The sequence below is a fragment of the Oncorhynchus clarkii genome, chromosome 17 (genome assembly GCF_045791955.1).
Source record: "Oncorhynchus clarkii lewisi isolate Uvic-CL-2024 chromosome 17, UVic_Ocla_1.0, whole genome shotgun sequence".
NCBI classification, from domain to species: domain Eukaryota; kingdom Metazoa; phylum Chordata; class Actinopteri; order Salmoniformes; family Salmonidae; genus Oncorhynchus; species Oncorhynchus clarkii.
In genome coordinates this window covers 4,702,326-4,728,271 of record NC_092163.1, presented here as the reverse complement: position 1 = coordinate 4,728,271, position 25,946 = coordinate 4,702,326, and the positions used below count along the sequence as shown (strand labels likewise).

Below are 25,946 nucleotides of genomic sequence, written 5' to 3'. Positions count from 1 at the left end.
ATAAGATATATATTGTATAATTCTCAAGAACATACTGATAGTTAACGTGTGTGTGCGTGTGTGTGTGTGTGTGTGTGTGTGTGTGTACAGGTACGGGTACTGGCCCTATGGTGTATTCACTAAGATGGGTATCCCTGGTCCCAAACCCCTACCTTACTTTGGCACAATGTTGGAGTATAAAAAGGTTAGTACCCATTCAGAATAAATATCTCTCTCATATTTTAAACAACAGTGTTATTTCCCCCCATGTAAAACAATGCATTGAGAAGGAAAAAGAGGACTAGCCGGTTGTTTTAACAATAGATAAATGAAAGGTTATATGAGACTTGATCAGTCTAGAAGTTGTATTATTGACCCTGGGGACCATATAAAATAACAAACCCTCCTCAACCCTCACCTATTTCAGGTGTGTTCTCTGTTCAGCTGTAGGACACACCTACACGACCTCCTAGGGCATGCCCAGGCATGAATCAGCTGTTTTCTCTTTTTTCTATCTCTCTCTGCAGGGCTTCACTAACTTTGACACAGAGTGCTTTCAGAAGTACGGGAGAATCTGGGGGTGAGTTCAGTCGGCTGTACCGTACTAGGATGACTCACAACTGTACTATGCTCTTTCCTTTCAATTCATCACCTTCATCACCTCCTTTCAATTCATTCAGTTACTAGTTTACCTGTCCAACATAACCCCAAACACAGTAACGTAATCTGATTACATTCAGTTACTAATTTTACCTGTCCAACATTACCCCAAACTCAGTAACGTAATCTGATTACATTCAGTTACTAGTTTTACCTGTCCAACATCACCCCAAACTCAGTACCGTAATCTGATTACATTCAGTTACTAGTTTTACCTGTCCAACATTACCCCAAAATCAGTAACGTAATCTGATTACATTCAGTTACTAGTCTTACCTGTCCAACATTACCCCAAACTCAGTAACGTAATCTGATTACATTCAGTTACTAGTTTTACCTGTCCAACATTACCCCAAACTCAGTAACGTAATCTGATTACATTCAGTTACTAGTTTTACCTGTCCAACATTACCCCAAACTCAGTAACGTAATCACGGTTGTCATGGTGACTGGTACCAGACTGTGTCTCTTCTCCTCCAATAGGATCCCTGATAACGATAACATATCCTGACGAAACAGGAACATAAACATTATAATTTCCCCTCTTTCCATCAGTGACTGGAATATGTATATTTTATAGGGTCAAGCAATCAGAACCCAACACTAATATATATAATAATATGATTTAACAAATGTAAACTTGCGCCTCTTTTCAATGCTGGTTTGAACGTCATTGAGAAAACAGAGAAGTGTCAAAGATTTAAAAAAATTCGCAAACATCCTTTTCTGATCTTAAAGTAATCCTCAAAGTTATCATCTAGTTTTAGTAATCTGTAATCTGATTATAATATATTTTGCTTTTAATTTAACAGATTACAGTTACCGTTTAAAAAAATCTATCTTCTTTACATGTAATCAGTTACTCCCCAACCCTGTGTGTTTCTCCTCTGTGAAGGATCTATGGTGGGAGGCAGTCTGTACCATGTAGGTGTGTATATATAGTGGTTAAAGCCAGGTGTGTTTCTCCTCTGTGAAGGATCTATGATGGGAGGCAGTCTGTAATGTGTACCATGTAGGTCTATATATAGTGGTTAAAGCCAGGTGTGTTTCTCCTCTGTGAAGGATCTATGATGGGAGGCAGTCTGTACCATGTAGGTGTGTATATATAGTGGTTAAAGCCAGGTGTGTTTCTCCTCTGTGAAGGATCTATGATGGGAGGCAGTCTGTAATGTGTACCATGTAGGTGTATATATAGTGGTTAAAGCCAGGTGTGTTTCTCCTCTGTGAAGGATCTATGATGGGAGGCAGTCTATTCTGTGTACCATGTAGGTGTATATATAGTGGTTAAAGCCAGGTGTGTGTTTCTCCTCTGTGAAGGATCTATGATGGGAGGCAGCCTGTTCTGTGTATCATGTAGGTGTATATATAGTGGTTAAAGCCAGGTGTGTTTCTCTTCTGTGAAGGATCTATGATGGGAGGCAGCCTATTCTGTGTATCATGGACAAAAGCATGATCAAGACCGTCCTGATTAAAGAGTGTTACAACATCTTCACCAACCGCAGGGTGAGACACACACACACACACACACACACACACACACACACACACACACACACACACACACACACACACACACACACACACACACACACATCCCCCTAATAATAATCTGAATAATTATAATCCTAACATTATGACTGATATTATTAATACATTATTTGTGTCGTTCATTATTCATTCATTTTAAAGTAGTGTGAATATTATGTAAATACTATGTTCATTATTCATTCATTTTAAAGTAGTGTGAATATTATGTAAATACGGTTATCATTATTCATTCATTTTAAAGTAGTGTGAATATTATGTAAATACTATGTTCATTATTAAATCATATAATTAATACAACTGTTGTTTAAGAACATCATTCTGAATGGTGAGCTGTTTGATAATTAATACAACTGTCCTCCATGTTTTAGGACGTCTGTCTGAATGGTGAGCTGTTTGATAATTAATACAACTGTCCTCCATGTTTTAGGACTTCCATCTGAATGGTGAGCTGTTTGATAATTAATACAACTGTCCTCCATGTTTTAGGACTTCCATCTGAATGGTGAGCTGTTTGATGCGTTGTCCGTTGCCGAGGACGATACATGGAGACGGATCCGCAGTGTCCTCTCACCTTCCTTTACCTCTGGACGACTAAAAGAGGTAGAACCATCCCCCCATCTCTCCCTTTCTATGTTTATCAACTCTTTAAAAAACTCATTATAGCTTGTTATAAACACTTTATAGCTTATTATAAACTCTATAAACTCATTATAGCCTGTTATAAACTCTATAAACTCATTATAGCTTGTTAAACTCTATAAACTCATTATAGCTTGTTATAAACTCATTATAGCTTGTTATAACTCTATAAACTCATTATAGCTTGTTATAAACTCTATAAACTCATTATAGCTTGTTATAAACTCTATAAACTCAATATAGCTTGTTATAAACTCTTTATAAACTCAATATAGCTTGTTATAAACCCTTTATAAACTCATTATAGCTTGTTATAAACACTTTATAGCTTATTATAAACTCTATAATCTCATTATAGCTTGTTATAGCTCTATAAACTCATTATAGCTTGTTATAAACTCAATATAGCTTGTTATAAACTCTATAAACTCAATATAGCTTGTTATAAACTCTATAAACTCAATATAGCTTGTTATAAACTCTATAAACTCAATATAGCTTGTTATGAACTCTATAAACTCAATATAGCTTGTTATAAACTCTATAAACTCAGTATAGCTTGTTATAAACTCTATAAACTCATTATAGCTTGTTATAAACTCTTTATAAACTCAATATAGCTTGTTATAAACCCTTTATAAACTCAGCTTGTTATAAACACTTTATAGCATTTTATAAACTCTATAAACTCATAGCTTGTTATAACCTCTTTATAAACTCAATATAGCTTGTTATAAGCTCTATAAACTCATTATAGCTTGTTATAAACTATATAAACTCAATATAGCTTGTTATAAACTCTATAAACTCAATATAGCTTGTTATAAACTCTATAAACTCAATATAGCTTGTTATAAACTCTATAAACTCATTATAGCTTGTTATAAACTCTATAAACTCATTATAGCTTGTTATAAACTCTATAAACTCAATATAGCTTGTTATAAACTCTATAAACTCAATATAGCTTGTTATAAACTCTATAAACTCATTATAGCTTGTTATAAACTCTATAAACTCATTATAGCTTGTTATAAACTCTATAAACTCAATATAGCTTGTTATAAACTCTTTATAAACTCAATATAGCTTGTTATAAACCCTTTATAAACTCTTTATAGCTTGTTATAAACACTTTATAGCTTATTATAAACTCTATAATCTCATTATAGCTTGTTATAGCTCTATAAACTCATTATAGCTTGTTATAAACTCAATATAGCTTGTTATAAACTCTATAAACTCAATATAGCTTGTTATAAACTCTATAAACTCAATATAGCTTGTTATAAACTCTATAAACTCAATATAGCTTGTTATAAACTCTATAAACTCATTATAGCTTGTTATAAACTCTATAAACTCAATATAGCTTGTTATAAACTCTATAAACTCAATATAGCTTGTTATAAACTCTATAAACTCGTTATAGCTTGTTATAAACTCTATAAACTCATTATAGCTTGTTATAAACTCTATAAACTCAATATAGCTTGTTATAAACTCTATAAACTCATTATAGCTTGTTATAAACTCTATAAACTCATTATAGCTTCTTATAAACTCTATAAACTCATTATAGCTTGTTATAAACTCTTTCTAAACTTATTTTAGATACCTTATTTACATTATTACTCAAAGATGGAGTTATGCCTCCTCTGAAACATGACCCTTTTGACCACCTACTTCCTGCTTGACCTGGTTGTCAGCAGCACTAATGTGAATCACCCTTCGACTGACAACCCGAGTCAGCTTGCAGGCGCTCGGCCCTGTCACAAGGAGTCGCTGGAGCACGATAAGACAAGGTCCCGGACGGCGCTGGTACAATTGTGTGCCATCCTATGGGGTTCCCGGTCACAGTCAGTTGTGACACAGCCTGGGATCGAACACCAAGCTGTATTGTCGCTCTGCAGTGCTATTGACCGCTGCACCACCCAGGACCCAGATCTTCTTCATATAGGACTAGAATTACATGCTGATGGCTTTCACTTCTCTTCACAAAGATTTCATTCTTATTTGGGTCTGAATTAATAACTGCTATAGTCTACCACCATCTGAATGGTTATGGGTCTGAATTAATAACTGCTATAGTCTACCACCATCTGAATGGTTATGGGTCTGAATTAATAACTGCTATAGTCTACCACCATCTGAATGGTTATGGGTCTGAATGGTTATGGGTCTGAATGGTTATGGGTCTGAATTAGTAACTGCTATAGTCTACCACCATCTGAATGGTTATGGGTCTGAATTAATAACTGCTATAGTCTACCACCATCTGAATGGTTATGGGTCTGAATTAATAACTGCTATAGTCTACCACCATCTGAATGGTTATGGGTCTGAATTAATAACTGCTATAGTCTACCACCATCTGAATGGTTATGGGTCTGAATTAATAACTGCTATAGTCTACCACCATCTGAATGGTTATGGGTCTGAATTAATAACTGCTATAGTCTACCACCATCTGAATGGTTATGGGTCTGAATTAATAACTGCTATAGTCTACCACCATCTGAATGGTTATGGGTCTGAATTAATAACTGCTATAGTCTACCACCATCTGAATGGTTATGGGTCTGAATTAATAACTGCTATAGTCTACCACCATCTGAATGGTTATGGGTCTGAATTAATAACTGCTATAGTCTACCACCATCTGAATGGTTATGGGTCTGAATTAATAACTGCTATAGTCTACCACCATCTGAATGGTTATGGGTCTGAATTAATAACTGCTATAGTCTACCACCATCTGAATGGTTATGGGTCTGAATTAATAACTGCTATAGTCTACCACCATCTGAATGGTTATGGGTCTGAATGGTTATGGGTCTGAATGGTTATGGGTCTGAATTAATAACTGCTATAGTCTACCACCATCTGAATGGTTATGGGTCTGAATGGTTATGGGTCTGAATGGTTATGGGTCTGAATTAATAACTGCTATAGTCTACCACCATCTGAATGGTTATGGGTCTGAATTAATAACTGCTATAGTCTACCACCATCTGAATGGTTTTGGGTCTGAATTAATAACTGCTATAGTCTACCACCATCTGAATGGTTATGGGTCTGAATTAATAACTGCTATAGTCTACCACCATCTGAATGGTTATGGGTCTGAATTAATAACTGCTATAGTCTACCACCATCTGAATGGTTATGGGTCTGAATTAATAACTGCTATAGTCTACCACCATCTGAATGGTTATGGGTCTGAATTAATAACTGCTATAGTCTACCCCCATCTGAATGGTTATGGGTCTGAATTAATAACTGCTATAGTCTACCGCCATCTGAATGGTTATGGGTCTGAATTAATAACTGCTATAGTCTACCACCATCTGAATGGTTATGGGTCTGAATTAATAACTGCTATAGTCTACCCCCATCTGAATGGTTATGGGTCTGAATGGTTATGGTTCTGAATTAATAACTGCTATAGTCTACCACCATCTGAATGGTTATGGGTCTGAATTAATAACTGCTATAGTCTACCACCATCTGAATGGTTATGGGTCTGAATTAATAACTGCTATAGTCTACCGCCATCTGAATGGTTATGGGTCTGAATGGTTTTTGGTCTGAATTAATAACTGCTATAGTCTACCACCATCCGAATGGTTATGGGTCTGAATTAATAACTGCTATAGTCTACCACCATCTGAATGGTTATGGGTCTGAATGGTTAGGTTATGGGTCTGAATTAATAACTGCTATAGTCTACCGCCATCTGAATGGTTATGGGTCTGAATTAATAACTGCTATAGTCTACCACCATCCGAATGGTTATGGGTCTGAATTAATAACTGCTATAGTCTATCACCATCTGAATGGTTATGGGTCTGAATGGTTAGGTTATGGGTCTGAATTAATAACTGCTATAGTCTACCGCCATCTGAATGGTTATGGGTCTGAATTAATAACTGCTATAGTCTACCGCCATCTGAATGGTTATGGGTCTGAATTAATAACTGCTATAGTCTACCACCATCTGAATGGTTATGGGTCTGAATTAATAACTGCTATAGTCTACCACCATCTGAATGGTTATGGGTCTGAATTAATAACTGCTATAGTCTACCACCATCTGAATGGTTATGGGTCTGAATTAATAACTGCTATAGTCTACCACCATCTGAATGGTTATGGGTCTGAATGGTTATGGGTCTGAATTAATAACTGCTATAGTCTACCCCCATCTGAATGGTTATGGGTCTGAATGGTTATGGGTCTGAATTAAAAACTGCTATAGTCTACCACCATCTGAATGGTTATGGGTCTGAATGGTTATGGGTCTGAATGGTTATAGGTCTGAAATAATAACTGCTATAGTCTACCACCTTCTGAATGGTTATGGGTCTGAATTAATAACTGCTATAGTCTACCCCCATCTGAATGGTTATGGGTCTGAATGGTTATGGGTCTGAATTAATAACTGCTATAGTCTACCCCCATCTGAATGGTTATGGGTCTGAATTAATAACTGCTATAGTCTACCACCATCTGAATGGTTATGGGTCTGAATGGTTATGGTTCTGAATTAATAACTGCTATAGTGTACCACCATCTGAATGGTTATGGGTCTGAATTAATAACTGCTATAGTCTACCACCATCTGAATGGTTATGGGTCTGAATGGTTATGGGTCTGAATTAATAACTGCTATAGTCTACCCCCATCTGAATGGTTATGGGTCTGAATTAATAACTGCTATAGTCTACCCCCATCTGAATGGTTATGCGTCTGAATTAATAACTGCTATAGTCTACCACCATCTGAATGGTTATGGGTCTGAATTAATAACTGCTATAGTCTACCACCATCTGAATGGTTATGGGTCTGAATGGTTTTGGGTCTGAATTAATAACTGCTATAGTCTACCACCATCTGAATGGTTTTGGGTCTGAATTAATAACTGCTATAGTCTACCACCATCTGAATGGTTATGGGTCTGAATGGTTATGGGTCTGAATGGTTATGAGTCTGAATGGTTATGGGTCCTAATTAATTTTGGCTATAGTCTACCACCATTGCGCGTTCACTCTTCTTTCAAACTACCCGTGATTTCTACCCGTGATTCTACCCGGGATTTCTACCAGTGATTTCTAACCGTGATTTCTATTCACTGCTGTATTTAACATTCAGCAAACAAGAGCATCCCTCTTCGATTAGTCTATTTGTATAGGAAATGCAACAACAACAACAATATTCAGCAAGCTATTCTAGTCTATCTTTTTCTGAATGGGAATCCAAGCACTAAGGAACGTAATTGACTGGTTCCTCTTAGTTATTTATCCCGGGAAAAGGGAGTGGTTTTGTGTGTTAATCTCGGTAACTGGTTTATGGCCATTCAACCCTAATAATGAAGCAGCACTCTCTCTACCTCTCTCTCTCTCGCTACCTCTCTCTCTACCTCTCTCTCTACCTCTCTCTCTACCTCTCTATCTCTCTCTCTCTCTCTACCTCTCTCTCTCTACCTCTCTACCTCTCTCTATCTCTCTCTCTCCTCTAGATGTTTGGTATCATGAAGCAGCACTCTTCTACCCTGCTGAGTGGAATGAAGAAGCAGGCAGATAAAGACCAGACCATTGAACTGAAGGAGTGAGTCCTGACCTCTAACCTCTTACCTCTGACATTTCACCTTACACCTCTGAGTCTTTATTGTAATACACATACATACAGTGGCAAGAAAAAGTATGTGAACTCTTTGGAATTACCTGTATTTCTGCATAAATGGTCATCAAATTTGATCTGATCTTCATCTAAGTCACGACAATTCTGTTGTTGATTTACTTCTGTGTTTTGGGTCGTTGTCCTGTTGCATCACCCAACTTCTGTTGATCTTCAATTGGCGGACAGATAGCCTTCCATTCTCCTGCAAAACGTCTTGATAAACTTGGGAATACATTTTTCCGTTGATGACAGCAAGCTGTCTAGGCCCTGAGGCATCAAAGCGGCCCTGAGGCATCAAAGCAGCCCCAAACCATGATGCTCCACCAGACTTTACAGTTGGAAAGAGGTTTTTATGTTGGTGTGCTGTGCCTTTTTTTCCTCCACACATGGTGTTGTGTGTTCCTTCCAAACAACTAAACTTTCTGTCCACAAAATATTTTGCCAGTAGCGCTGTGGAACATCCAGGTGCACTTCTGCGAACTTCAGATGTTCTGAAATGTTTTTTTTGGGGGAAAGCAGTGGCTTCTTCTGTGGTGTCCTCCCATGAACACCATTCTTGTTTATTGTTTTACGTATCGCAGACTCGTCCACCGAGATGTTAGCATGTTCAAGAGGTTTCTGTAAGTCTTTAGCTGACAATATAGGATTCTTCTTAATCTCATTGAGCATTCTGCACTGTGCTCTTGCAGTCATCTTTGCAGGACGGCCAGTCCTAGGGAGAGTAGCAACAGTGCTGAACATTCTCCATTCATAGACAATTTGTCTTACCGTGGACTGATGAACATCAAGGCTTTTAGAGATACTTTTGTAACCCTTTCCAGCTTTATGCAAGTCAACAATTCTTATTCTCAGGTCTTCTGAGATCTCTTTTGTTCGAGCCATGGTTCACATAAGGCAATGCTTCTTGTGAATAGCAAACTCACATTTTGTGTGTTTTTTTATAAGGCAGGGCAGCTCAAAACAACATCCCCCAATCTCGTCTCATTGATTGGATTCCAGGTTAGCTGACTCCTGACTCCAATTTGTTTTTGGAGAAGTCATTAACCTAGGGGGGTTCACATACTTTTGAATGTTTAAATTATGTATTCAAAAATAGACAAGAAAAATACAATAATTTGTGTTATTAGTTTAAGAAGACTGTGTTTGTCTATTGTTGTGACTTAGATGAAGATCAGATCAAATTGTATAACTAATTTATGCAGAAATCCAGGTAATTCCAAAGGGTTCACATACTTTGTCTTGCCAATGTAGTTGGGTGGTCAGTAGATGTGTGGTCAGTAGATTTGTGGTCAATAGTTGAGTGGTTGTGGTCAGTAGTTGTGTGGTCAGTAGATGTGTGGTCAGTAGATTTGGGGTCAGTAGTTGTGGTGAATAGTTGTGTGGTTGTGGTCAGTAGTTTTGTGGTTAGTAGTTGTGGTTGGTAGTTGTGGTCAGTAACTGTGTGGTTGTGGTCAATAATTGTGTGGTTGTGGTCAACAGTTGTGTGGCTGTGGTCAGTAGTTGTGTGGTCAGTAACTGTGTGGTTGTGGTCAATAGTTGTGTGGTTGTGGTCAGTAGTTGTGTGGTTGTGGTCAGTAGTTGTGTGGTCAGTAGTTGTGTAGTCAGTAAATGTGTGATTGTGGTCAGTTGTTGTGTGGTCAGTAGTTGTGTGATTGTGGTCAGTTGTTGTGTGGTCAGTAGTTGTGTGATTGTGGTCAGTAGTTGTGTGATTGTGGTCAGTAGTTGTGTGGTTGTGGTCAGTAACTGTGTGATTGTGGTCAGGAGTTGTGTGGCTGTGGTCAGTAGTTCTGTGGTCAGTAACTGTGTGGTTGTGGTCAATAGTTGTGTGGTTGTGGTCAGTAGTTCTGTGGTCAGTAACTGTTTGGTTGTGGTTAGTAGTTGTCGTCAGTAACTGTGTGGTTATGGAAAATAGTTGTGTGGTTGTGGTCAGTAGTTGTGTGATTGTGGTCAGTAGTTGTGTTGTCAGTAGTTGTGTGGTTGTGGTCAGAGGTTGTGGTCAGTAGTTGTGTTGTGGTCAGTAGTTGGGTGGTCAGTAGTTGTGGTCAGTAGGTGTGATCAGTAGTTGGGTGGTCAGTAGTTGTGTGGTTGTGGTCATTAGTTGTGTTGTTGTGGTCAGTAGTTGGGTGGTCAGTAGGTGTGATCAGTAGTTGTATGGTGAGTAGTTGTGTGGTTGTGGTCAGTAGTTGTGTGGTTGTGGTCAGTAGTTGGGTGGTCAGTAGTTGGGTGGTCAGTAAGTTGTGGTCAGTAGTTATGCTGTTGTGGTCAGTAGTTGGGTGGTCAGTAGTTGTGGTTAGTAGGTGTGATCAGTAGTTGGGTGGTCAGTAGTTGTGTGGTTGTGGTCAGTAGTTGTGTTGTTGTGGTCAGTAGTTGGGTGGTCAGTAGGTGTGATCAGTAGTTGTATGGTGAGTAGTTGTGTGGTTGTGGTCAGTAGTTGTGTGGTTGTGGTCAGTAGTTGGGTGGTCAGTAGTTGGGTGGTCAGTAAGTTGTGTAATCAGTAGTTGTGTAATTGTGGTTGTGTTGTAGGTTCTTTGGGCCCTACAGTATGGACGTGGTCACCAGCACTGCTTTCAGTGTGGACATTGTTGTCAGTAGTTGTGTGGTCAGTAGTTGTGTGGTCAGTAGTTGTGTGGTTGGTGGTCAGTAGTTGTGGTTGTGTTGCAGGTTCTTTGGGCCCTACAGTATGGACGTGGTCACCAGCACAGCTTTCAGTGTGGACATTGACTCTCTGAACAACCCTTCAGACCCCTTTGTCTCCAACGTCAAGAAGATGCTCAAGTTCGACCTGTTCAACCCACTGTTCCTCCTAGTCGGTGAGACACACGCATGCGCAGACACACATGGACGCAAAGTTTACTTTTTAATCCTATAAAGTTGTCTGTATAAGAAGGGTATAAAGTCTGACCCTGGGAATTATAGGCCTGTATCTATCCTCTATGCAACATCAAAATCGTGCAGGGAATTGTACATGAGCAAATGTATGAATATGTTAAACCTGTTTGGGAAAGGGGGCAGTATTGTCTCCTCCGGATGAGAAGCGTGCCCAAAGTAAACTGCCTGATACTCAGGCCCAGAAGCTAGAATATGCATATAATTGGTAGATTTAGATAGAAAACACTCTAAAGTTTCTAAAACTGTTAAATGATATGGCAGGCAAAGCCTCGAGGATAAACCATCCCCCCCAAAAAGATATTCAGTTTACCACTATTTTCAATGTCTAGTACTATAATTATAAGCCCAAGTCCTCCCAGATTGCAGTTCCTAGGGCTTCCACTAGATGTCAACAGTCTTTAGAAAAAGTTTCAGGCTGGTTTTTGGAAAAAGGACACAGAAGTTGTAGTTTTTCCAGGTGGATGTAGTGTTTCCAAGCGTTTGGAAGAAAGCGCCTTCTTTCTTATTTATCGGCCGGTAAGGAACATACTATTCTCCCTGTCTTAAATTGTATTATTTATTTGCGTATTAGGGTACCTAAGCTTTTCATTTTAAATGTTGTTTGACTTGTTTGTAAAAGTTTATTAGTAACGTTTGGGATTCATTTCGTATGCGTTTTGATGGAGGGAAACTGGATGGATTATTGACTGAGGCGCGCCAGCTAAACTGAGTTTTTATGGATATAAAGAAGGACATTATCTAACAAAATGACCATTTGTGATGTAACTGGGACCTATTGGAGTGCCAACAGAAGAAGATCATCAAAGGTAAGGCATTTTTTTATATCGCTATTTCTGACTTTTGTGTCGCTCTGGTTGAAATGTGTTTTTATGGATATATAGAATGACATTATCTAACAAAAGGACCATTTGTGATGTAACTGGGACCTTTTGGAGTGCCAACAGAAGAAGATCATCAAAGGTAAGGCATTTTTTTATATCGCTATTTCTGACTTTCGTGTCGCTCTGGTTGAAATATGTTTTTCATGTGTTGGTATGCGGGGCGCTGTCCTCAGATAATTGCATGGTTTGCTTTTGCCGTAAAGCCTTCTGGAAATCTGACACGGCGGCTGGATTAGAAGTTAAGCTTTATTTTGATGTATTACACTTGTGATTTTATGAAAGTTAAATATTTATAGTAATTTAATTTGAATTTGGCGCTCTGCAATTTCAGCGGATGTTGTCGAGGTGCTAGCGGCACGGCACGCCTTTCCCAAACAGGTTCTAATGTATGATTTTCAGTCGTGTTTTAGAAAAACACTGATTAATGTCTACTTTACTTGACTGACTTCATCAGGAAAGAGATTGATGAGGGAAATCTGTGTGGAATGGTACTGCTTGACCGACAGAAGGCCTTTGATACAGTTAACCACTGTCTCCTAATCTCCAAACTGGAGGCACTGGGGTTGAGCAGTATCCCTCTAGGCTGGGTAAAGTCCTATTTATCAGGAAGGGAGCAAGTAGTAGAGGTTAATGATTCACTGTCTCAGGCAAAACCAATGAGTTGTGGGGTTCCGCAGGGGAGCGTGCTTGGGCCTCTGCTGTTTTTATTGTATATTAATGATATGAAAGTTGCTTGTTCTTGCCGTCTTTTTCTTTATGCGGATGACTACACTTCTGGTGTCTCACAAAAGTAAAACTATGTTGGAGAGCATACTTAGCACAGAGTTTACTAACATTAGAAAATAGCTTGGAAATATTAATTTATCTGTACTTAGGGAAAACCTGAAGCAATTATTTTTGGATCCAGACCTAAATTGAGTAGGTCCTCTAAAATCAGAGTGGAGTTAGGTGGGTGAGGTGCTGACTACTCAAACCTCTGTTAGCTACTTGGGATGTATCCTTGATGGAAGCTTGGGAGGTGTGAGCATGGCCAATAAGGTGCTAGGGAAGGTTAATGCCAGGACTAAGTTTTTGGCTAGAAAGTCCAAGATGTTGGATAAGGACTCCATGAAAGTGCTAGCTACTGCCCTCATTCAATGCAATTTTGACTATGCTAGTACTTCCTGGTTTGTGGGCTTACCTAAATTTATGAAGGGTAAGCTCCAGATAGCCCAGAATAAGCTGATCAGGGTAGTGTTGAATGTGAGTCCACATACACACTTAGGCAGGAGCTGCTTTCAGGAACTAAACTGGCTGCCTGTTGAGGCTAGGGTTTTCCAGATTAGACTAGGTTTGGTTTACAGAAGTATTTATGGTCCTGGGCCCAGATATCTACAGTGCCTTGCGAAAGTATTCGGCCCCCTTGAACTTTGCGACCTTTTGCCACATTTCAGGCTTCAAACATAAAGATATAAAACTGTATCTTTTTGTGAAGAATCAACAACAAGTGGGACACAATCATGAAGTGGAACGACATCTATTGGATATTTCAAACTTTTTTTAACTAATCGAAAAATTGGGCGTGCAAAATTATTCAGCCCCCTTAAGTTAATACTTTGTAGCGCCACCTTTTGCTGCGATTACAGCTGTAAGTCGCTTGGGGTATGTCTCTATCAGTTTTGCACATCGAGAGACTGAAATGTTTTCCCATTCCTCCTTGCAAAACAGCTCGAGCTCAGTGAGGTTGGATGGAGAGCGTTTGTGAACAGCAGTTTTCAGTTCTTTCCACAGATTCTCGATTGGATTCAGGTGTGGACTTTGACTTGGCCATTCTAACACCTGGATATGTTTATTTTTGAACCATTCCATTGTAGATTTTGCTTTATGTTTTTTATCATTATCTTGTTGGAAGACAAATATCCGTCCCAGTCTCAGGTCTTTTGCAGACTCCATCAGGTTTTCTTCCAGAATGGTCCTGTATTTGGCTCCATCCATCTTCCTATCAATTTTAACCATCTTCCCTGTCCCTGCTGAAGAAAAGCAGGCCCAAATGATGCTGCCACCACCATGTTTGACAGTGGGGATGGTGTGTTCAGGGTGATGAGCTGTGTTGCTTTTACGCCAAACATAACGTTTTGCATTGTTGCCAAAAAGTTCAATTTTGGTTTCATCTGACCAGAGCACCTTATTCCACATGTTTGGTGTGTCTCCCAGGTGGCTTGTGGCAAACTTTAAACGACACTTTTTATGGATATCTTTAAGAAATGGCTTTCTTCTTGCCACTCTTCCATAAAGGCCAGATTTGTGCAATATACGACTGATTGTTGTCCTATGGACAGAGTCTCCCACCTCAGCTGTAGATCTCTGCAGTTCATCCAGAGTGATCATGGGCCTCTTGGCTGCATCTCTGATCAGTCTTCTCCTTGTATGAGTTGAAAGTTTAGAGGGACGGCCAGGTCTTGGTAGATTTGCAGTGGTCTGATACTCCTTCCATTTCAATATTATCGCTTGCACAGTGCTCCTTGGGATGTTTAAAGCTTGGGAAATATTTTTGTATCCAAATCCGGCTTTAAACTTCTTCACAACAGTATCTCGGACCTGCCTGGTGTGTTCCTTGTTCTTCATGATGCTCTCTGCGCTTTTAACGGACCTCTGAGACTATCACAGTGCAGGTGCATTTATACGGAGACTTGATTACACACAGGTGGATTGTATTTATCATCATTAGTCATTTAGGTCAACATTGGATCATTCAGAGATCCTCACTGAACTTCTGGAGAGAGTTTGCTGCACTGAAAGTAAAGGGGCCGAATAATTTTGCACGCCCAATTTTTCAGTTTTTGATTTGTTAAAAAAGTTTGAAATATCCAATAAATGTCGTTCCACTTCATGATTGTGTCCCACTTGTTGTTGATTCTTCACAAAAAAAGACAGTTTTATATCTTTATGTTTGAAGCCTGAAATGTGGCAAAAGGTCGCAAAGTTCAAGGGGGCCGAATACTTTCGCAAGGCACTGTAAGTGACTATTTTCCTCGTGGATGCACAATAGATCAGGTGTTGCTGATGTGTGCTTATACAGGTTCAGGAGTAATGCTGGGAAAGGTACTTTCTTGTATACTGGAGCCTCAGAATGGAATGAGTTGCCTCTGCCTATAAATACAACGTCCTCTCTGGACAGCTTTATAAACAAAGTAAAAATATGTTTGATGTCCTCTGTGCCCATATGAATAACCCCTATGATGTAACTGGAATGATGAGATAGATGTTCTTCTTCTCTGTTTTTGGTGAGACAGATGTTCTTCTTCTCTGTTTTTGATGAGACAGATGTTCTTCTTCTCTGTTTTTGATCAGATAGATGTTCTTCTTCTCTGTTTTTGATGAGATTGATGTTCTTCTTCTCTGTTTTTGAACAGATAGATGTTCTTCTTCTCTGTTTTTGATGAGATTGATGTTCTTCTTCTCTGTTTTTGATCAGATTGATGTTCTTCTTCTCTGTTTTTGATGAGATTGATGTTCTTCTTCTCTGTTTTTGTTTGATTATTTCTCAGCCATACCGTGTTGGATCTTGTCTAGTCATCTTGTCTGAAGAGGAACACAATGGAAATAAGTCCCAGACTTTATAGTGTGTTATCCTCCATGATTTAACAATGGAAATAAGTCCTAGAATGTATTGTTTGTTATCCTCCATGATCTAACAATGGAAATAAGTCACAGAATGAATTGTCTGTTATCCTCCATGATTTTACTCATGTGCATGTATGGCTTTTTCAAGTTTTATGTGTGCTTGTTTTTTTAAATGGTCAAATTAATAAACTAAACTAAAACTTTCTGTAAAACGTTCCTCTCCTCCTCTCCCGCCCTCCCCTCCATTCCTCTCCTCCCCTCCCCTCCTCTCCTCTTCTCCTCCCCTCCTCTCCTTCTCCAGTTGTGTTTCCCTTCACTGGTCCTATCTTGGAGAAGATGAAGTTTTCTTTCTTCCCGACTGCGGTGACAGACTTCTTTTACGCCTCGCTGGCTAAGATCAAATCTGGACGTGACACTGGGAACTCAACTGTAAACATGTTTTATATTTATATTTGATTATGTTGATATTTTCATCTATACATTTATATTTGTATTGGAATATTCTGTATTTATTTATTAAGATTAGGAAAACCTCCGTAACTAGTAATGGACATCAATATGAAACGTCCATATCGATATCTTGTTGGAATTTAAAAAGACTATTATTGGGACCCTAATATCTACATTCATATTAGAATCTGTTTATGTTGGTTGTGATTGGACGGGATCCATTAGAATCTGTTTGTGTTGGTTGTGATTGGTCCAGATACAGTGGAATCTGTTTGTGTTGGATGTGATTGGACAGATTTGACCTCATGTCTTTCTGCTTCCAGAATCGGGTGGATTTCTTACAGCTGATGATCGACTCTCAGAAAGGCAGTGACACAAAGACAGGAGAGGAACAGACTAAAGGTACCTGCCGAACAAACACCTGGAAGCTATTGTTACAAACACACACCCGTAATCTACTGTTACAAACACACACCTGATACAAACACACACCTGTAATCTACTGTTACAAACACACTTTCCTGTAAACTACTGTTACAAACACACACCTGTAACCTACTGTTACAAACACACACCTGTAAACTATTGTTACAAACACACACCTGTAATCTACTGTTACAAACACACACATGTAAACTACTGTTACAAACACACACCTGTTACAAACATACACCTGTAAACTACTGTTACAAACACACACCTGTAAACTACTGTTACAAACACACACCTGTAAACTACTGTTACAAACACACACCTGTAAACTACTGTTACAAACACACACCTGTAATCTACTGTTAAAAACACACACCTGTAAACTATTGTTACAAACACACACCTGTTACAAACATACACCTGTAAACTACTGTTACAAACACACACCTGTTACAAACATACACCTGTAAACTACTGAGACACACACCTGGAATCTCTCTCTCTCTCCTTTCCTCTCTCTCTCTCCTTTCCTCTCTCTCTCTCTCTCTCTCCTTTCCTCTCTCTCTCTCCTTTCCTCTCTCTCTCTCCCTCCACAGGACTGACTGATCATGAGATCTTGTCTCAGGCCATGATCTTCATCTTCGCCGGCTACGAGACCAGCAGCAGTACTATGAGTTTCCTGGCCTATAACTTGGCAACCAACCACCATGTCATGACCAAACTGCAGGAGGAGATAGATACTGTGTTCCCCAACAAGGTAACCCCCACACCATGACCAAACTGCAGGAGGAGGTAGATACTGTGTTCTCCAACAAGGTAACCCCCACACCATGACCAAACTGCAGGAGGAGATAGATACTGTGTTCTCCAACAAGGTAACCCCCACACCATGACCAAACTGCAGGAGGAGATAGATAGTGTGGGTGCCAGATGCGGTGAGGTACTGATGTGTGTGTAACCCCGGTGTCAGATGGGGTGAGTTACTGATGTGTGTGTAACCCCGGTGCAGGCTCCAATCCAGTACGAAGCTCTGATGCAGATGGACTATTTGGACTGTGTGTTGAACGAGTCTCTGAGACTGTACCCCATCGCCCCGCGACTGGAGAGGGTCGCCAAGAAGACGGTGGAGATCAACGGCATCGTCATCCCCAAAGACTGCGTTGTCCTGGTTCCCACGTGGACCCTCCATCGTGACCCAGAGATCTGGTCCGACCCTGACGAGTTCAAACCAGAGAGGTACTGGACCGCACCGTAACCACAATCCAACCACAACACAACCTTAATACAACCATAACACAACCATAACATAACCATAACACAACCACAATACAAACACAGTACAACAATAACACAACCACAAATCAACTACGATACAATGTGTAATGTGTCTGCCCTCCCCCTGTCCAGGTTCAGTAAGGAGAACAAGGAGTCTATTGATCCGTACACATACATGCCATTTGGGGCGGGGCCCAGGAACTGTATCGGGATGCGCTTCGCCCTGATCATGATCAAACTGGCCATGGTCGAGATCCTCCAGAGTTTCACTTTCTCCGTCTGCGACGAGACCGAGGTGAGACGCTCACCTGAGCAGACAGAATATGACATCATCAAACATCAGTATCTGTTTCAGCATGGTCACCACCTGTTTTAACATGATCACCTCCTGTTTTAACATGGTCACCACCTGTTTTAACATGGTCACCACCTGTTTAACATGGTCACCACCTGTTTTACATGGTCACCAGCTGTTTTAACATGGTCACCACCTGTTTTAACATGGTCACCACCTGGTTTAACATGGACCTGTTTTAACATGGTCACCACCTGGTTTTACATGGTCACCACCTGTTTTAACATGGACCTGTTTTAACATGGTCACCACCTGTTTTACATGGTCACCACTTGTTTTAACATGGTCACCACTTGTTTTTACATGGTCACCACCTGTTTTAACATGGTCAGCACCTGTTTTAACATGCACCTGTTTTAACATGGTCAGCATCTGTTTTAACATGGTCACCACCTGTTTTACATGGTCACCTGATTTAACATGGTCACCACCTGTTTTACATGGTCACCTGATTTAACATGGTCACCACCTGTTTTAACATGGTCACCACCTGTTTTTACATGGTCACCACCTGTTTTAAAATGGTCAGCACCTGTTTTAACATGGTCAGCACCTGTTTTAACATGGTCACCACCTGTTTAACATGGCCACCACCTGTTTAAACATGGTCACCACCTGTTTAACATGGCCACCACCTGTTTAAACATGGTCACCACCTGTTTAACATAATCACCACATGTTTTAACATGGTCACCACCTGTTTTAACATGGTCACCACCTGTTTAAACATGGTTACCACCTGTTTTAACATGGACCTGTTTTAACATGGACCTGTTTTACATGGTCACCACCTGTTTTAATATGGACCTGTTTTAACATGGTCACCACCTGTTTTAACATGGACCTGTTTTAACATGGTCAGCACCTGTTTTAACATGGACCTGTTTTAACATGGTCAGCACCTGTTTTAAAATGGTCAGCACCTGTTTTAACATGGTCACCACCTGTTTTAACATGGACCTGTTTTAACATGGTCAGCACCTGTTTTAAATTGGTCACCACCTGTTTTTACATGGTCACCACCTGTTTTAACATGGACATGTTTTAACATGGTCACCACCTGTTTTTACATGGTCACCACCTGTTTTTACATGGTCACCACCTGTTTTTACATGGTCACCACCTGTTTTAACATGGTCACCACATGTTTTACATGGTCACCACCTGTTTTAACATGGTCACCACCTGTTTTAACATGGTCATCACCTGTTTCAACATGGACCTGTTTTAACATGGTCACCACCTGTTTTAAAATGGTCAGCACCTGTTTTAAAATGGTCAGCACCTGTTTTAACATGGTCGCCAACTGTTTTAATATGGTCATCACCTGTTCTAACATGGTCAGCAACTGTTTAACATGGTCAGCACCTGTTTTAACATTGTCAGCACCTGTTTTAACATGGACCTTTTTTAACATGGTCACCACCTGTTTTAACATGGTCAGCACCTGTTCTAACAATGTCACCACCTGTTCTAACATGGTCAGCAACTGTTTTAACATCATCAGCACCTGTTTTAACATGGTCACCTCCTGTTTTAACATGGACCTATTTTAACATGGTCACCACCTGTTTTAACATGGTCAGCACCCGTTTTACATGGTCACCACCTGTGTTAACATGGTCACCACCTGTTTTTACATGGTCACCACCTGTTTTAACATGGTCACCACATGTTTTACATGGTCACCACCTGTTTTAACATGGTCACCACCTGTTTTAACATGGTCATCACCTGTTTCAACATGGACCTGTTTTAACATGGTCACCGCCTGTTTTAACATGGTCACCACCTGTTTTAAAATGGTCAGCACCTGTTTTAAAATGGTCAGCACCTGTTTTAACATGGTCGCCAACTGTTTTAATATGGTCATCACCTGTTTTAACATGGTCACCATCTGTTTAACATGGTCAGCACCTGTTTTAACATGGTCACCACCTGTTTTAACATGGTCAGCACCCGTTTTACATGGTCACCACCTGTGTTAACATGGTCACCACCTGTGTTAACATGGTCACCACCTGTTTTAACATGGTCAGCACCTGTTTTAACATGGTCACAACCTGTTTTAACATGGTCAGCACCTGTTTTAACATGGTCAGCACCTGTTTTAACATGGTCACCACCTGTTTTAACATGGTCACCACCTGTTTTAACATGGTCAGCACCTGTTTTAACATGGTCACCACCTGTTTTAACATGGACCTGTTTTAACATGGTCAGCACCTGTTTTAAAATGGTCACCACCTGTTTTTACATGGTCACCACCTGTTTTAACATGGACCTGTTTTAACATGGTCACCACCTGTTTTTACATGGTCACCACTTGTTTTTACATGGCCACCACCTGTTTAAACATGGTCTCCACCTGTTTAACATAATCACCACATGTTTTAACATGGTCACCACCTGTTTTAACATGGTCACCACCTGTTTAAACATGGTTACCACCTGTTTTAACATGGACCTGTTTTAACATGGACCTGTTTTACATGGTCACCACCTGTTTTAATATGGACCTGTTTTAACATGGACCTGTTTTAACATGGTCACCATCTGTTTTAACATGGACCTGTTTTAACATGGTCAGCACCTGTTTTAACATGGACCTGTTTTAACATGGTCAGCACCTGTTTTAAAATGGTCAGCACCTGTTTTAACATGGTCACCACCTGTTTTAACATGGACCTGTTTTAACATGGTCAGCACCTGTTTTAAATTGGTCACCACCAGTTTTTACATGGTCACCACCTGTTTTAACATGGACATGTTTTAACATGGTCACCACCTGTTTTTACATGGTCACCACATGTTTTACATGGTCACCACCTGTTTTTACATGGTCACCACCTGTTTTAACATGGTCATCACCTGTTTTAACATGGACCTGTTTTAACATGGTCACCACCTGTTTTAACATGGTCATCACCTGTTTCAACATGGACCTGTTTTAACATGGTCACCGCCTGTTTTAACATGGTCACCACCTGTTTTAAAATGGTGAGCACCTGTTTTAAATGTGTCAGCACCTGTTTTAACATGGTCGCCAACTGTTTTAATATGGTCATCACCTGTTTTAACATGGTCACCATCTGTTTAACATGGTCAGCACCTGTTTTAACATTGTCAGCACCTGTTTTAACATGGACCTGTTTTAACATGGTCACCACCTGTTTTAACATGGTCACCACCTGTTTTAACATGGTCACCACCTGTTTTAACATGGTCACCACCTGTTTTAACATGGACCTGTTTTAACATGGTCAGCACCTGTTTTAAAATGGTCACCACCTGTTTTTACATGGTCACCACCTGTTTTAACATGGACCTGTTTTAACATGTTCACCACCTGTTTTTACATGGTCACCACCTGTTTTTACATGGCCACCACCTGTTTAAACATGGTCTCCACCTGTTTAACATAATCACCACATGTTTTAACATGGTCACCACCTGTTTTAACATGGTCACCACCTGTTTAAACATGGTTACCACCTGTTTTAACATGGACCTGTTTTAACATGGACCTGTTTTACATGGTCACCACCTGTTTTAATATGGACCTGTTTTAACATGGACCTGTTTTAACATGGTCACCACCTGTTTTAACATGGACATGTTTTAACATGGTCACCACCTGTTTTTACATGGTCACCACATGTTTTACATGGTCACCACCTGTTTTTACATGGTCACCACCTGTTTTAACATGGTCATCACCTGTTTTAACATGGACCTGTTTTAACATGGTCACCACCTGTTTTAACATGGTCATCACCTGTTTCAACATGGACCTGTTTTAACATGGTCACCGCCTGTTTTAACATGGTCACCACCTGTTTTAAAATGGTGAGCACCTGTTTTAAATGTGTCAGCACCTGTTTTAACATGGTCGCCAACTGTTTTAATATGGTCATCACCTGTTTTAACATGGTCACCATCTGTTTAACATGGTCAGCACCTGTTTTAACATTGTCAGCACCTGTTTTAACATGGACCTGTTTTAACATGGTCACCACCTGTTCTAACATGGTCAGCTCCTGTTCTAACAATGTCACCACCTGTTCTAACATGGTCAGCAACTGTTTAACATGGTCAGCAACTGTTTAACATGGTCAGCACCTGTTTTAACATTGTCAGCACCTGTTTTAACATGGACCTGTTTTAACATGGTCACCACCTGTTTTAACATGGTCAGCACCTGTTCTAACAATGTCACCACCTGTTCTAACATGGTCAGCAACTGTTTTAACATCATCAGCACCTGTTTTAACATGGTCACCTCCTGTTTTAACATGGACCTATTTTAACATGGTCACCACCTGTTTTAACATGGTCAGCACCCGTTTTACATGGTCACCACCTGTTTTAACATGGTCAGCACCTGTTTTAACATGGTCACCACCTGTTTTAACATGGTCAGCAATTGTTTTAACATGGTCAGCACCTGTTTTAACATGGTCACCACCTGTTTTAACATGGTCACCACCTGTTTTAACATGGTCACCACCTGTTTTAACATGGTCAGCGCCTGTTTTAACATGGTCAGCACCTGTTTTAACATGGACCTGTTTTAACATGGTCACCACCTGTTTTAACATGGTCAGCACCTGTTTTAACATGGACCTGTTTTAACATCGTCACCACCTGTTTTAACATGGTCACCACCTGTTTAACATGGTCACCTCCTGTTTTACATGGTCACCTCCTGTTTTATCATGGTCACCTCCTGTTTTAACATGGTCACCACCTGTTTTAACATGGTCACCACCTGTTTAACATGGTCAGCACCTGTTTAACATGGTCACCACCTGTTTTAACATGGTCAGCACCTGGTTTAACATGGTCTGTTATTCTCTATAGATCCTGTTGGAGATGGACAACCAGGGTTATGTTCTGTTATTTTAATCTCTATAGATCCCTCTGGAGATGGACAACCAGGGTCTGCTGATGCCAAAACGACCAATCAAACTGAGGCTGGAGGCCCGTAGAAACACCCCTAGCAACACCACCGCTACCACTCTGAAGAGTCCAACAACGTGACCAAATGCAGGAGCACCCTACCCTGGAGTAACTCTCTCTCTCTCTCTCTCTCTTCCCTCTCTCTCTCTTCCCCCTCTCTCTCTCTTTCCCCCCCCCCACACAAAAGGGCTTTACTACAGACAGAAAAACTCCTCCGCAAGCCCCCTCACCCCGCTAATGAAAATTTCTGGTATCTTTTATTTCAGCTCATGAAACATTTTTGTTCAACTGCCTCTCTATCTATCTATCTATCTATCTATCTATCTATCGATCTATCTATCTGTCGATCGGCTACTGAATATTCAGTCCTTATCCTAACCCTGCTATGGGCTACTGAATATTCAGGGTGGGATTCAATAGGCTACTTAATATAATATGATATGATTCAAAAATAATATGATTCAAAAATGGTCATTCCAAAATAGAATCTTTACTGTCTGTTGAGATGATCCCTGCAGCTGCTTGGTTTTCACTTTAATCATCACAAACCAATAAAATCATCACACTAATGAACAAGGTCGTCTGTGTATTTATTAACATTCATAAGACAAATCTTAAGACACAAACACACACAAATATACATGAGAACGATCAATATAGATTGATTTGTGTTATTTATCAAGTCATACTGTATTTATAAATTCATTCAGCTAGGCCTAATTGTAGTGTTACGACTTGGTCATCCACACACGTTTCTTTTCAGATCCCAATACCGCCCCTGTGTGGCCGTTGGATGTAAATACATAACCCATTACAAACTATTAATCCACTTTCCACATTTTACAGCTCTTGTACTTTCTGCATTCATAAAAACAGTGCAGATAATCTCTGGTCGCGAAGTTCACCCCCTTCACATAGAGCAAAGTTCACCTCCTACACACAGAATAAAGTTCACCCCCTTCAAATAGAGCAAAGTTCACCTCCTTCACACAGAATAAAGTTCACCCCATTCACATAGAGCAAAGTTCACCTCCTTCACACAGAGCAAAGTTCACCTCCTTCACACAGAATAAAGTTCACCTCCTTCACACAGAGCAAAGTTCACATCCTTCACATAGAGCAAAGTTCACATCCTTCACATAGAGCAAAGTTCACCTCCTTCACACAGAGCGAAGTTCACCTTCATATTCCGATACTAAACAAACAGTGATCAGCTCAAATTAAAAACCATTTCTGGTTCTGACCCAGAACCAATGCCATGTGTCACGTACATGCAATCCGGTTCCTGGATCCGAGTACTAGCCCTCTCCCTTCCAAGGGCAGAGTCTGTTCAGCACCTTTTGAGGAAAGAAAGGAATCAGAAAAACATTTTGAATCAGAGATAATCTTGCAGCTCATTGGAACAACAGGATCACATCTTACATCATACTCCTAGTGCCATCTAGTTTAATACATTTTTTAAATGTAATATATGGCCTTATTTAGGATCCTTGGAGATGGAGAGACATACCTGAGTTTATCCCAGTAGAAACTCTCATTTTGCTCTGTGCTTCCTTTTAGTTCTTAAACGTTAAACTGTTTTCCGTAATGAATCTGCCCCTGCTCTCTCTGTCAATCATTCACCATCCCTCCCTGCTTCACTTTCACCTCTCACACAGTCTCCCTCCTATCTCCTTATTGCGTGTGTGTTGAACAACATTTTACAACAATAGTAGAATCGGCTGTTCGGGTTCAAAATAAAAGTTGCCCATTGAAACGGATATAAATTGTGGAATCGTGACACGATTGGACAATATAATCAGTCCCTCCAGGTGTCCAAGATCGCACAATTCAATGCCAAATCAACCAATCAGTGCATATTGCGCGAGTGCTCGCAATTTTGACCAATCCTCTCACCATTAGTGCATAAAATGATCCAATCAAAAGCGGCTTCGTAATTTTGACCAATTATTACCGTGGCAAAGGGCCCAAAATGTATTCTGCTTAAAATCGGCCAATCACTGAGCACATATGACTTTTTATTGCTTTACATGAAATTAACGTGAAAAGAAACATCACAAAATGTATCTCAGAATTTCGTAAAAATCAACTATTTTTATAAAACAGCTGAACAAGTTTGGAATATGTTATATAAACTCAACGTAAACAATAATTAGTTAATTTGACACCACAAAACATTTGTTGAAATTGCACTGTATAGTTTTCAGGACTGCAACATACCTTCAACGTACAGCCTGGATCATGGGGTACCAGCCTTATGGGTCTTGGGTTCATGACTTATCGCACCAGCCTTATGGATCCTGGGTTCATGACTTATCGTACCAGCCTTATGGATCCTGGGTTCATAACAGGGGGTACCAGCCTACTCATTGACACCCACAGATTACAATTATAAAGAGTTTAGACAAATATTAGCATCGCAGCTCTTATTGCAGGACTTTAACTGTGGGAAATCGCCTGGCCTCATATTTTAATGTACAGCCTTACCTATGTAATTCTGAGGTGATTTCCCACAGGTAAAGTCCTGCAATTAGAGCTACGACGCCAATATTTGGGTAACTCTTCACATTTCATGGACCCAAGATCCAGAG

At 40.0% G+C, this 25,946-nt stretch overlaps 1 protein-coding gene across 4 annotated transcripts in view; it reads left to right on the top strand.

Annotated features, from left to right (window-relative positions):
• The window catches only part of LOC139370097 (cytochrome P450 3A27-like), a 63,405-nt gene extending 39,477 nt beyond the window's left edge, over positions 1-23,928 (top strand). For 2 of the 4 annotated variants that reach the window (XM_071109415.1, XM_071109414.1), the window contains exons 2-13: positions 91-184; positions 507-559; positions 2,043-2,142; positions 2,674-2,787; positions 8,348-8,436; positions 11,170-11,318; positions 16,183-16,310; positions 16,655-16,733; positions 17,360-17,520; positions 17,773-17,999; positions 18,171-18,333; positions 23,311-23,928. In XM_071109415.1, coding sequence (XP_070965516.1) covers positions 125-184; positions 507-559; positions 2,043-2,142; positions 2,674-2,787; positions 8,348-8,436; positions 11,170-11,318; positions 16,183-16,310; positions 16,655-16,733; positions 17,360-17,520; positions 17,773-17,999; positions 18,171-18,333; positions 23,311-23,436 — 1,449 coding nt within the window. In that variant the 5' untranslated portion in view covers positions 91-124 and the 3' untranslated portion in view covers positions 23,437-23,928. Of the gene's footprint in view, positions 1-90; positions 185-506; positions 560-2,042; positions 2,143-2,614; positions 2,631-2,673; positions 2,788-8,347; positions 8,437-11,169; positions 11,319-16,182; positions 16,311-16,654; positions 16,734-17,359; positions 17,521-17,772; positions 18,000-18,170; positions 18,334-23,310 lie in introns of those variants that run through there. The other 2 variants (XM_071109416.1, XM_071109417.1) reach the window with 2 other exon arrangements.
• The last annotated feature ends 2,018 nt before the right edge of the window (positions 23,929-25,946 follow it).